Source organism: Nelumbo lutea, chromosome 3, assembly GCF_056320005.1.
Source record: "Nelumbo lutea isolate HS-2025 chromosome 3, American lotus-T2T, whole genome shotgun sequence".
Lineage (NCBI taxonomy): Eukaryota > Viridiplantae > Streptophyta > Magnoliopsida > Proteales > Nelumbonaceae > Nelumbo > Nelumbo lutea.
Window position 1 is genome coordinate 111463959 of NC_142686.1, and position 14257 is coordinate 111478215.

A 14257-nucleotide genomic window follows, 5' to 3' on the forward strand; every position below is an offset into this window, starting at 1 on the left:
CGTTTGTATTTTAGGCTCTCTAATTGGTATTCAGCCAGCTCCACTGCATCTCTACCACTTATTATTCTATACTTTCATATATTCCATATGATGTGTATTGCTTTCTCCCCATCTTTGTTGCTTTCAAGGTTGATCTTACCTTTAGAAGCCAAATACAATGTTTCATTTTCTTTAAGACCAATGGAGAGATGATTTATTGCAGGGCCAAACCTAACTAATAACTGAGGTTAATGAGAATTTATTATAGGGCCAAACCTAATGAGTATCCTTTGGTTGGATATTTAGATTTTTATTTTTATTTTTGGCTCCGTGGGGCTATACATTTAAAATCAGAGAACACAAATAATGTTTGGGCACAATGAATTGGCCATTGGCCTTGAACTGTATTTATAATAGAAGACTTCTATAAAGACGAAACTCTATCTTAGATAAAGTCCTAAATAACGATCAACAAAGATAATAAACAGATCCCATCTCATTAAGATAACAATTATCATAAACCTCTAAGGGTAATTGTTATCATAAGGATATGCACAATTGGGCATACTAGATATACTCTAATACGCCCCCTCCAGCTCCATGCTCATCATGAACATGGAGTTTGTCTCTCAAGAAGCGGAAGTGATCACCAGTGAGAGGCTTGGTGAGAATGTCAGTGGCGGATGTGGCACAAGCACAAAATTCAGACTCAGTGCTAGAACATGCAACCGTTGCTTGTTTGCGGGAGCTCCAAACAATTAAATTAGAGCCTAAATAGATAGCAAAACCTCTGATGGATCTACGATTATCTGGACACCCTGCCTAGGCAGCATCAAAAAAAGAATGAAGAGTAAGAGAGGTAGAGGATGCCCATGAGAGGTTCAGACCATGCATAATGGTATGTTTAAGGTAACGCAAGATGTGTTTCATAGATGCCCAGTGATCATCAATAGGAGCCTGCAGAAACTGAGAAACTTTGCTTACTACAAACGAGATGTTCGGATGGGTGATCGCCACGTACTGAAGAGTGCCAACAAAACTCCGATACTCAGTAGGATCAGCAAGAGGAGAACCATCATGTCAAGTGAGCTTGGGATGAACCGCCATAGGAGAGGAAATAGGTTTTGCAGCATTCATGTGAGACCAATGCAGCAAATCAGTGATGTATTGACGTTGACTGAGAAGAACCCCATTAGAATGCCGAATAAGCTGAATACCAAGGAAGAAGAAAGCAGGACCCAGATCCTTAAGAGAGAAATGGTGAGAGAGCTCCTAAATGCAGCTATGGATAGCACTTTGGGAGTTCCCAAAAAGTAAGACATATCCACATAAATAAGAAGATAAAGAGTAACGTTCTTGGAACAGAACACAAAGAGAGAAGTATTAGTTGTAGGGGCTCTAAAACCCATTTGTGCTAACTGGTAAGTGAGACGAGCATACCAAGCCCGTGGTGCCTGTCGAAGTCCATAAAGATATCCTCACGAATTACTCCATTCAAGAAAGCTCGTGGTTCCTAGAGGGATCTTCAAACCCCTTGGGCTATTTGATATAAATATCCTCACGAAGTACCCCACTCAAGAAAGCATTATCAAAATCAACCTGATGTATACACCACCGATTCATCACAGCAAGAGAGAGAATGGTACAGATGGTTATAGGTTTTACAACTGGGCTAAAAGTAGCTATAAAGTCAACCCTGGGATTTGAGTAAAACCATGTGCTACCAATCATGCCTTGTATTTGTCAACAGTACCATCTGCCTTCCGTTTTACTGTATATACCCATTTGCTCCCTACAACGCTCATGTCAGACGAGTAGGGAACAAGACTCCAAGTACCATTAGAAACAAGTGCATTAAATTCCTTAGTCATGGCATCACGCCAATGAGTAGATTTGACTGCTTGTGAATAACTTGAGGGTTCCGTAGTATCATCTCGAGACTGAACTAATAGTGATTATGGTAAGGGATACCTGGTCGTGAGATGAGAACGAGGAGGAAGAGATCCATCCATGGAACGAGTGACCATAGGATGCTAGTAGGAATGTTGAGAAGCAACTGGGACTATTACAGCAGGATTGTCTTGCATAGGATGAGTCCCACGAGGTCCGACTTCAGGAGAAGACATACCTATAGAGGAAGCTGTCGAATGGTGAGTGCTGTCAGTCGACGGTGGAAGATCTGAATTATCCTGTAATAGTGAGTCGGAAGTTGGGAAGTCTGTAGTGGAAGCTAGAGGTGCAGGTAGCGGTTGCAGATAAACCCCAGTTGGCTGAACCGATTCGGTGGGAGCACTCGCAGAGTATTCTGGGAAATGATGCTCATCAAAGATAACATGTCTGGAGATGTATTCTTTCCCAATTTCAGAGTGCAGACAACGATAAGGGTGTCCACAATTCGGTTAACCGAACCATGGCCCCTTTTTGTAAATCGAACTGGTGGTACCGATTTTTTCATTTCACTAAACCAAAATCGAACCGGTACCACCGGTTAACCGGTACTGGTCCACCGGTTTTGGTTTTTGACTGGTTTGGTGCTTCGGTTTTTCTTTTTTTTTTATATTTATAATATATATTATACAAATATATGTATAATATTGTATTATAAATAATAAATGATATATAATATATTTGTAAATAGATTATTATAAATATAATACAAGTATATATTTATATATAATGAATATATATTTATATAAAATACATAGAAAATATATGACATCTATTAAAAGTATATATAAAATATACATATAAATATATATATCGGTCAGTTCGGTTAACCGTCGGTTATTTTATAGGTTAACCAAAAACCAAACCGGTCCTTCGGTTTTTCAAAAATTCTGAACCGAAACCAACCGGTTTGGTTAACCACAGTTTACAGTTCAATTTTTTTTTTTTTTTTTCGATTTTTCATGGACACCCCTAGACAATGATATCCTTTGTGTTTGTCGCTGTAGCCAAGAAAGATGTATTTCTGGGAATGAAAATTGAACTTGTGCCGATTGTAAGGGCGAAGCAGTGGATAACTAGCACACCCGAAAATTTTGAGGAACCTGTAATCTAGAGGGGAGCCAAACAAAACTTCATATGGAGACTTGTGCCATAGAGTAGTTGTAGGAAGCCGATTAATTAAGCAAACTGTTGTAAGGGTGGCATCTGCCCAAAAGGAGAAGGGGAATGATGAGGAAGCCAGTAGAGACAAGGTTGCTTCGATGACATGACGACGTTTCCATTCAACACAACCATTATGTTCATGTTTGTGAGGATAGGCGAGTCGATGTGCAATGCCAACGAAGCCCAAGTAAGAAGAACGTTTTCGACATTCTCCACCCTAATCAGATTGCAGAGCCTTGATTTTGGTATTAAATAGATTTTCAATATGACACGTAAAGGATATACATCAAAAACATCTTATTTTCCGTTGCAACGGAAATAACCAAGAAAATTTACTATAAGCATCAATGAGAATTACATAATATCGAAAGCCTGCATTAGATAAAATTGGGGTTGGTCCCCATACATCTGAAAATATCAAATCTAGTGGACAAAAAACAACTTAAGAAGACAAGGGAAGAGGTAACCTATGACTCTTACTGACTTGACAAGACTCACAAAGTAAATTAGAGCTGAAACAAAATTTACCTTTATAAGGTAGACCAAATTGAGTGACAACTTGCTTCACAATTCGCATGGCTAGATGCCCAAGACGTATGTGCCAATCATCAATAGAAGCACTTTTGTCAATCAAAGCAAAAGACTGATTTGTATTGACCACCTTGCCCGGAAAATGATACAACCGTCTCTACTGGTTCCTTGTAGCAGGATGTTCCCTGTATAATCCTTCACAAGAAAATAATCACCATGAAAGTCAAAAAATAATTTGTTATCCCGAGCAAATTTCTGAACAGGTAACAGATTTTTGGAGAGCTCCGGTACATGAAAAATATTATTTAAAGAAAACTAACGAGTAGTAGTATGCAGAATTGAAAAACCAATATTCTTAATTTCCAAACTTGAACCATTACCAACTTTGACTTGATTTGACCCACCATATTCAGATTGAGTTTGTAGATTGTCGACATCAGGCGTCATGTGATGTATTGCACCACTGTCCAGGTACCGGGTTCGAATGCAGACTGAGAGGGAGTAGTATTGTTGTTGTAGGCAGCTGGTTCTGCCTCCTCATTCTTGTAGTTGAGATCATATCGCCGGCAACATTTAATCACTCCATGTCACAACTTATTGCACAGCTGACAGATAATTGTATTTCCACATCTTTGCAGCCATAATTCATGCGGTTTTCTGAAGAACCACGCCCCTTGCCTCTCTTGGGGGTGTTCTCAGAAGGGGAGTATTGATTATTATTTTGATTTTGAATTTTAAGATTAGCCATATTGGATACAGGGAGGTGAATCAACAGTGGTAGCATTATGTTCTAACTACCCCTCATGGCCAAGAAGAGTGCCTAAAACATCATCAATATCGAGGTCCTCTATATCAGACCTATTAGTAATGGCAATGACAACATATTCATATTCAGACATATTCAAAAATAGACATACCTCATTTTTTGAGAATCTGAAGTTGTCTTCTGTATTGCATCAACCTGGACCGTGAGTACTTTGCAAAGGATTTAGGTAGAGCGTTCCAGATGTCATGGGAAGATCGATGTCCTACAACTTGAGCGAACATGTTCTCCATGAGCAATGCAATGATCCAAGATAAGACCAGTTGATCTTTCTCAAACCACTCATCATCCGACTTCCATATGTCAGATCCGGTATATACTGAGGAGGTGCAATGATAGAACCATCTACGTACCCCATCAGTCTGTTGGTGTAGAGAACTGGCAGCAACTGTGCCTTCTAGAGTAGGTAGTTGTCATTGGTGAGCTTGATAGGAAGATAATGAATCCCACTATGGGTAACTGAATTCAAAGCTGTTGTGTTGCTGGAGGCTGACGTGCCTGTTGATTGTTGTGATGCAAAATTGTAGCCGCTGGAAGCCATGGGACCAGAAAGGCTCTGATACCAAGTTAAAATCATACAACACAAACAATGTTTGGGCACAATGAATTGGCCATTGGCCTTGAACTATATTTATTACAGAAGAGTTCTACAAAGAGGAAACTCTATCTTAGCTAGAGTCTTAGATAACAACCAACAAAGATAACAAACAGATCTCATCTCATTAGGATAAAAATTATCCTAAACCTCTAAGGATAATTGTTATCCTAAGGATGGAGTCCTAAGGATATATACAACTGGGTATATTGGATATACTCTAATATACACAATGGGGGTAGCTTATCCCCAACCTTGGTGTAGGTAGGATTAATCCCAAGAATCTTGGCCCACTCCATAGCCCAGAAGGCTAAAACTCTGAATTTGGATCTAGTTTATTTTGATATTTACCCTGCAGGAACCTTGGATGTAAAGGACTTTATCAACATTTTAGTAATTTAATTTAATCTGTTTAGTTACCAAAAAAAAAAAACTTGCCTTGGGTTTTTAGATTCGTAATGTAGTTTTTTAGCCCAATTTGGCTTCTACTCTCCACATTCACCTTTGTATCAAGTCATGTGGCAGAAGGTTTTATTAAGAATTGCCCATTGGGATTCACCCCAACCACATTTTATTACAGGTTCAACTATGATATTGAAAAGACAAAAGATACCAGAAAATCTCAATAAGTATCATAAAAGTGGAAACCAATAAGGTGATATGTATCAAAATTCAAGAGAGGGTTTTGATTTGTCGAAGTTCTTCCAAGTGTCATGCCTTTCTATCAGCATAGATTTTCCCTTTTATCACTTTAGGCTACGTTTGTTTTAGGTGTAACTTTAATTTTACACCTATGGAAATTATGAAGTAGTTCAGTGATGGATGAAAATTAGAACCGGTTGTTTTTCAATATTTACATTGACCGTGTTTGGTTGTCAAGGCGTAAATTTTGATGAATTTTTTTGTCATTATTTAAAATGCACAACGATCTGAAGCTAGAGATGAAATAATGGATTTGACCGGCTAGGACTGATATTTTCCCAGTGAGAAGCATTCACTTCTCGCTCATGTGAATCCCTTTGTAACTTTTACAATTAACTGAGTTACCGGGAGTAGTCGATGAGAAGTCATATGGAAGAGGAGAGATATCTGCATCCGACGAGTTGTTGTCAGCATCATCAAGAAAGCTATTGAATATCAATATATTGAGGAGGGGGGAGAAAGTAAAATGAACAAGCTTGGGGTGGAGGAAAAGGGAGAGAGAATTTGACATGTAGCGGTTATGTCTACAAGGGCTAAGCTCTTTATTATCCAGTACATCCAACGATAGATTCTTCTGCAACGTTGGTACTAACTGACGACAACCATGTGATTGATTGTAAATCCAAAGTTCCATATTAAGTTAGTGGTAGGCAAGTGATCCTAATCATAAATGCGGCGCCGGAGTGGGTTTCCCGAGAACTAAAAAGGATGAGATTAGAGCAGAGAAGAAAGAGAATAAAAGTAGAGTGGGAGAGAAAGCAAAAACAGAGGAGGCGAGGAGAAGGTAGAGGAGAGAATAAGTAAAAGTTGAGATTTTTTTTTCTCCGACCGTTTTTTTGTTCACCGGTTTGGAAGAGTTTGACACTACAATCATTTTTTCTAAGTAGCAATCTGAGGGATTCGCCTAGTTTAGATTTCTCCAATTTGTCTTTGGTACTGCTTCTACGACTTTTTTCTGTTCATTGGTTTGGGAGAGAATAGAATCCTGTATTGGATATTGCACAAAGAAGTAGCAACACTGGCGAGAGATAGAGCAAATGGAAAAATGGAGAAAAGAGATGTTAGAGTGAGAGGAGATTTACTTCGACAGTAGAAACGAGTAAGTTTTACATCGATAATTTTGATGTATTTTTACATCGATTATCAATGTAAAAGAATTTTGGAATAGAGTTTTACCCCAGTTTGATTTTACACCTCAAACAAACGCACACTTAAGAAAACTCAAGAATATATATATAACTTTAGTTTTGTTTGTTACATTTTGAGGGATTAAGTTTTCTGAAAGGGATAAATCCCATGTTGTTTAAGTCATTTGCTCTTATGTATTTGAATAGTGGACACATTTCATTACAATTGTGTCAACCCAAAAAATGATGGCACTTCCATTTCGAATACTCCATTTGATACCTTTCATGACCAGATCCTCCTCTCAAAAGTTCCTTTCCAAGATATATAGATTACTTTTTTAGGGGTTGAGTGAAAGAAATTGTTTTTTTTTTTTCTTAATTATTACCCTTTATCCACTTTTACTCATAGGTTATCTTGTTGTTGAGAACTTTCCAACCAAGTTTTTCCATGCAGGCCATGTTTGTATCTTTTACAAATGAACAGGTTTCCCTACCATTTTCTTCCTTTTCCTACCATTTTGTTTCAAACCAAACACAGCCTTAATTAAGGTAAAAAAAAGAAGGGAAAAGGGTCCTTACATGGACCAATTGAAAAGATCCTCGCAAACTAGTTCAGCTATGAGGCTTTGGAATATTACAATGTTTTAAATAACCAAAACCATACATTGTCCATAAATTAAATTTCTTTTTTCATTCAAATTCTAATTTGTATAGTCATATATATTGATATCTTTGTAATTTATCTCTTTCTTCAAAATTACTTTTTATTAATTTTATTATATTTGGACTTTTGGCATGTATACCAGAACACATAGAACATGTAGGGTACTTAGGATCTCCCACAAACAAGACTTACAACAGGCAATGACAATGAAACACAATCAGCAACCCGGACTCACTGATCGAGTCTATTAGCCTGCTGTACATTTCTTATTTGTAACAGACCGGAGTCCATGCATATAGGGGTGTCAATGGACTGGCTCTAGCTCGGATCCATCCAAATCAAAATCAATTTGAATAAATATTAGAAGAATCAACGAGACATATCGAATTAGACCAGTCCATACTTAATGGTCCACAGTATTTATTGGATTGGATTGAATATAGACCATACATGATAGATACATATTTAATTGGACCAGACCAGATTTGGATTGGAACAAATCTAAATTGAAACCAAATTGAAGTTTTGATCACAGATTGGACTGATCCAAAATGGTCCAAAGTATTCATCGGATTTGACTGGACCTGGTCAAATTATTTTGTAATGGATTCATATTGGACCGGATCGGATTGGACCAAATTGACACTCCGGGGCAGCGCTTATGTGAAACCAGGTCCATAGAGCTCCTTTTATATCATTCTCCATTTCTTTTTATTTGAACTTTTCTTGATCAGACAGAAATGGAGCAAAATGGAGGTATCCCGAGCACCCACATACACAAACATCACAAAAAAAGAAAAGAAAAGAGAATCAAATGCTTCACTAAATTGAAATTTTATTGAATAAAGAAGAAAGTACATGCTAGCTGCTACTCCGATTAAGGACCGGAGAGCTAGCGATGACATAATTGGAAACATCCTGCGACTTACTAATTTAAAGGGTGTCCTGCCGGAAAATAGGATCATCACGAACCTAACGTACCAGGGATAGAGATAGAAAGACCGAACACGACTGCATTTGTGAATTGAAGTCGATAACTCGATTCAAGCTCGACCAAGCCAGCAGCTTAAAAAGAAAAAGAGAGGCCAGGGATAATACTAGATTAGGACACCATCTTAATTATAGTCTATAGTCTATACTCTCTAAAACGGGACTAAATTAAGCCACCTTTCCTTTCCTATTTTGGTCTGGTTTGGTTGATCTCGATCTCACTTTCACATGAGTTTGAGTTTATTGTCCTTGCGACCGAGTTTGGAGAAGAAATAAGCCAGGAGAGCAAAGATTGCAGCGATGGAGCACATGAGCCATGACACCAGCAACTCCACCCAGTCTTTGACGCTTCTCTTCGGAGGGTGAGTCCTGTCCGACAGGATCAACGCCCTGTACATCGCCTCCGTCAGAGCATAAGCAGTGATGGGGTCCGCTTCATCTGGGAGGAAGCCGTGCTCGGTCAGGCACACAATATCGTAGGTCCCCGTCGTCTCTGATATCCCCAGAAACTTGCAGATCTTCACCCGCCCGTCGATCCTCTCCTCGGGGGATAGCTTGTCGCCATGCGTCAATATCAGGATTGGGTTCTCATCTGCATCCACCACCACACACGACAGGATGGAGATGGAATCATTTACATGCATCACACATATAGAAGCACTTGCCAGAGCTTGTCGTCTAGTCACAGATTAAGAGCTTTTAGCATGGAAAACATAAGACTCTGTAAAGCCGCTCTCGTTGTTAACTGTTAACTCTGTCGCAACTTGCCGAAATATGTACGTACCAAAGAGTGTTTTCATGCATGGCTAGGTCGAGAATGCATCAGTATTTATCACAGAGAGTTTGCATGGCTGCATGCAATTGCATGGGCTACAAGTTACAGGGGTCAAACTATACGTACACAATCCGAGAAAGTTAATTGGGACCAATGATCCTTCCTACTGGCTCACGTTAATGGGGATATGTAGTCGAGGAAGGGGACTCCTTATTTGAATGAAGGAGTTGCACTAAGAGTTGTTATTAGATTGGAAGATCCCAATGAAGCAGAGAAAGTGTAGCTAGTTGTGATCATCATTTTTTAGTAGTTAATTAATGTATGATTTCTCATCTACGTTTTCTGCGATGACTACACCGAAGATGCATGAACCAAGTTATCGACAAGAGCCCCAAGAGAAGAGAAAAAAAAACAAAGATGAGGAGAGTAGCTTACTGCATTTCCTTATAGCTGGACAGTTGAAGAGAGTTTTCGTCGCTTCCATTGGCTTTAGGTCACCTTTCTTCAATGCTTGGTAGATCTCTGCAATGTTCGCCACCACCATGACACAGTTTACTCTTCTCCTGGTGAACTTCGACGGTGATGCCATGGACCCAATTAATGGCTTTGACTCCTCGTCTGCTGACTTCTGACAGAGCTGGTGATGGTGAACCCCATCAGCCAACCACCCCGACAACCGCTCCAGACTCTCATCCACCCCATTGTAGTCCAAACCCCTCGAATCATACACGCAGAACCCACTACGCAGCGACCTCAGCACATTGTGTTCTTCCAAGAACGTAGTAGTGTAATTCGAAGTGTTTCCTAACAAGAAAATACCGATAATAATTAAAAAAAAAAAAACACGTCAGTCTGACACCAAATGGAAGCTCGAAATAAAGGAGAGAGTGATCCAAATTTCACTCTCGGAGAGCTTACCGGAGGTATGAGCAAAAGGAATCAGTCCTGAGCGACCCAGAACGCTATACATAAGGTTTACGAGGGAGCTTTTCCCGGAACCGGAGAAGCCCACCAAGAGAATCGTGACAACTGAGGGAACATCCATGTTTTCCTTCTTGATTCCGCCAGTGGGTAGCCAAAAATCGCCAGAACGGTAGGCGAGAAGCTTATGTCGGAGGTCGTCGAGACCTTCGGGGGCAATTAAGGCGAGTCTTTCCATTTCTCTAAGGACTTTGACTCTGGGAGTGAGGTTGGAGAGGTTTGAGAGATCGAGCTTGAGCTGGCCCTGGTCATTGAAGTGCTCGGCTGATCTCCACCAGCAGAAGGGCGACTTTGATGACTCGTTCTCATCTTCGTCGCTGAAGGAAATGTGGTTCCTCATCTTTTTCGAGGAGTTGGGGGGGAGTGCGAGAGTGAGGATGTTTTACTTTAAGCTCTGCAACGATACTGGATTACTGGGTGGTTGCTTGCATTTATTGGTTCTCCAGAGGCCTATATATAAGGTTAACATTATGGACTTTTCCTTGGTATACGGAGAAGCAGACGAGAGAGAGAGAGAGAGAGAGAGAGATTTAAAATAGGAAAAAATAAATAAAGAGATAAAGCATACATGGCGTCACACTCACACCGTTCGGAGGTTGATAACAGCTGAGCTGAAATGGCTGCACTGAATTGCTTATGGTTTATCCACAAAAAAAAAAAATTGCTTACAGTTCATAATTCCAATGGGTAAGAGTCATCCCAAAATACTATTCAACAACTAAATCAGTTTGATTTCACCTTAATAAAGATCGAAATAATCACACCTGAGTTTGGTAAACTTTAACGTTTTTTTAGAACAAAGATCAACTTGTTAACACTTCAACAGAAAATCACCCTTCGGTTACATGAGACCCACATAAATTAATCCAGATCTTAATTAACAGTAGCACAGGACTCACTTAAACTAGGACAATACTCAAATTTGTTAGACTACCCTTATATGTGAAACTTATGTAAGTTGCAATCTGAGCTCATCCAATAATCAATTCCGTTCTGCAAATTCAGCCGTTATCAAACGGCCCCTAGACTTAGCCACGTGGCCCCATGTTTCCTTTATTTTCTTTTTTGGGTTAAAATTAATTTTTTTTCCCATGAAAATTCCACAAGTGGACAAACCAAATGACAAAGAGTGCTGGACCCAGCTGACCTGATCCTCCGGCGATGGCTAAGTACTAAGTACGTAGTACTGCACCTTTCGAAAACGAGTGCACCATGGGATCCCAGTCGAGCCGGACAACGGCAGCGCTTTCCTTGCAGTTAGGGGAATGCCCCGTTTGCGAAGGACATTTAGGGCTTTGAGTGTGAGGAGGAAGCTGGGTGGAACCTGCTTTTATTCAACAACTTAGTAAAATTTCTCACTTAATTTAATTCTGCTTTCGGAACAACACCTATCTGAAGCCAACCCATCGCCTGATCTTCATCGGTTCATGTCTCCATTCGGTTGCTTCCACTTCGTACTTCATTTTCATCCGAAATGATACATCCTTCTGTTATCTCATGACTTGATACACTGGTAGCCAATCCTCAAATGTGACGTGATTCTTAGCTTATTCAATCCAGGAATGCAAACAAACAACGAGTTGATGCAACTCTTGTGTTCTTTGCCTTACGGACATAACGGGAACATGTATCTTATGGGCGAGGTAGGCCCCGGACTAGGAAAACAAAGAGTTGCACCAACTGATTGCTGATAGCATTCCTCGATTCAGCTATTTACAATCATAAGAAGAAGGTTCGTGTTGTTCTGTGCCTGTCTCCTGTGTGGAGACCACCTGGGTTGAAGGTTGAAACCTTCGTTTTAAGATCGATCATGTGTTTCAATGTTACATAGGCGAAGCTGCTTATCATCACCAGTATGGGTGAAGTTGTAATATATAGGAGCTTTGCGTAATACAAGGAAAGACATTATCATTATATATTTACGGTTGTCAGACTTGTACCTCATGGTCGGACCATTAGAACCATGCAAGAATGGCAACAGAAGTCAGAAGCAGAAATATATTCTTTCTGGGTTGCCCAGTTCTTATAAGGATAAAGTTGGTTAATGGTTTAGCTAATTAATTAAGTGTACCTTTTAAAGTTGTCTAATGTTACCTTACTGTTTCTATTTCTGACAATTGACTAAGGTTTTCCTTATCTCATTGTCGGGAATGATGAAAAAGACTATTTCACAAAATCGACGGCCTCGGCTTCTGCTTTATATACCGAATTAACAATATCCTTGAATGCAGGTTTTAGATTAATAGATTTTTCAACCCAAAGGCCGTTGATGAAAGAGAGATGAGGGCTTCCATTGGTGAGAGGTCCTTTGACAGAATCGACGAGTTGACGGCCAACCTGTTGGAGATGATCGATGTTTTGGGACTTGAGGAATGATAATATCTGTGCCAATGTTCGACCGCTGAATCAGCAACCTACAAGGCTAGCTCCAACCGAGGTAGATAGAAAAGGGAGAGAAGACAAAGTAGGAGTTGTTGGCCTCGTTTATGGTGGAGCACTTGGCGAGTTGCAGACATGAATCGGTTTGTACACTCATCAGTAGCCTGAACTCCATTTGGAACCTCAGGAAGGCTGAACACTAAAGACATGGAAGAACAATGAAGGGCCCTTCCAATTTCCCAAGAGAAAGTGCATAGGTGGTACTGTCTGTCGTAGGAGTTCATTACTTGATCTGTATCCCTACGAAGCCTTACCCGTTGACCTCTGAAACTAATCGCCGCCGAGCAAGATGCCTGAACCCCCTTTTTTTCCTCCCTTTCTTTCTTTGAGGCTCAGTTCGTTCTTTCTTTTTTTATTCGTTTTTTCTTTTTCTGTTTTTTTCACGCTTCACCACGTGATAAGAGAGAGAAAGATGAGCAGCATTTGGGGTAAGCCGGTGTAGACAGAGGTTAAAGGGTTTTTTTAGGAATGGAGGTGGGAAGGGTGTTTTCGGAATTTTATTATAAATATATTAGTCACATGACGGAAAGTTAACGGATGTTAGCTTTAGTCAATTGTCTAAGCCGTTAGTTTAAGAAATTTATCCTTCTTATAAATGTTAGCTTGGTCCAACTTACCCCAAATAAGTTTGTTATCAAGTGTTGCAACCTCTAATATTTGCATTTTTATTTAAGCAAGTTAAATGGTATTCAGCTGAGGACCTAGTGACTAAACAGTTTCATAAAACAGTACTGTTATTATTTGGGAGTGTTTGCCACCAAATATGATTTTACTCATGTAGCTGATATTTTGTTGGCGACTTAAGGGGGTCCATCTCCTAGGTGGGTAAATAACATTTTCACCTAGCGGGAAAGTTGTCAACGCTTGAATGGGACAAAAAATGTCCCTTTTAATAATAGATTTTTATGACAAAAATGATCATTGCCTTATTTACATGATAAATGAAAAAACATGGATAAATGCATTATATAGGTAACTGCATTTACCTACATAAGAAACTAAACAAAAAGCAAACCCGGCGTAAGAATTAATTCATCAACAGCTAATTCAACTCATCAACGTGGCCTTATCCAAATTACTTGAGATTGACTATACAAATCATGTTCCACCATTATTATTAGGGATATCAATTGGACCGGATTTGGACCATGTCCAATTCAATCCAATGAATATTTTGGACCAATCCAATTCAATGTATAGACCGTTCAATCTGTCCAATTTAGTTTTGATTTAGATTGTCTGCAACTCAAATCTGGTCCATTAACACCTGTAAGTCTAAATGTACTAGATATTGGTTCAATCCAATATAAATCTATTAAGGATCGATGGACGACAAAACTGGCACCTTGGGCTAAGATTAGTTTTAGTGATTATCCTTTTTTTTTCTTTTTTGACAACATGATTATACTTTCAATTAACAGAAAAAAAAAACAAATTCTTTTAACAATTGTCCCGTTAATCTGAGCAATGAATTCGTAAATCATTTCCCCTTGAATTGATATAGATAGTAATCAAAACAAAGTGGAAAACATACCGGTAA

At 39.3% G+C, this 14257-nt stretch overlaps 1 protein-coding gene across 1 annotated transcript; it reads right to left on the reverse strand.

The window, feature by feature from the left end:
* Positions 1 to 8347: 8347 nt before the first annotated feature.
* LOC148867650 (uncharacterized) lies at positions 8348 to 10716 on the reverse strand. Its single transcript, XM_088977919.1, has 3 exons — positions 10216 to 10716; positions 9733 to 10101; positions 8348 to 9114 (listed from the first exon to the last, which is right to left on the reverse strand). Exons 1-3 carry the CDS (start codon positions 10616 to 10618, stop codon positions 8747 to 8749), a joined length of 1140 nt encoding a protein of 379 aa, XP_088834045.1. The 5' UTR covers positions 10619 to 10716; the 3' UTR covers positions 8348 to 8746.
* Between the last annotated feature and the right edge of the window lie 3541 nt (positions 10717 to 14257).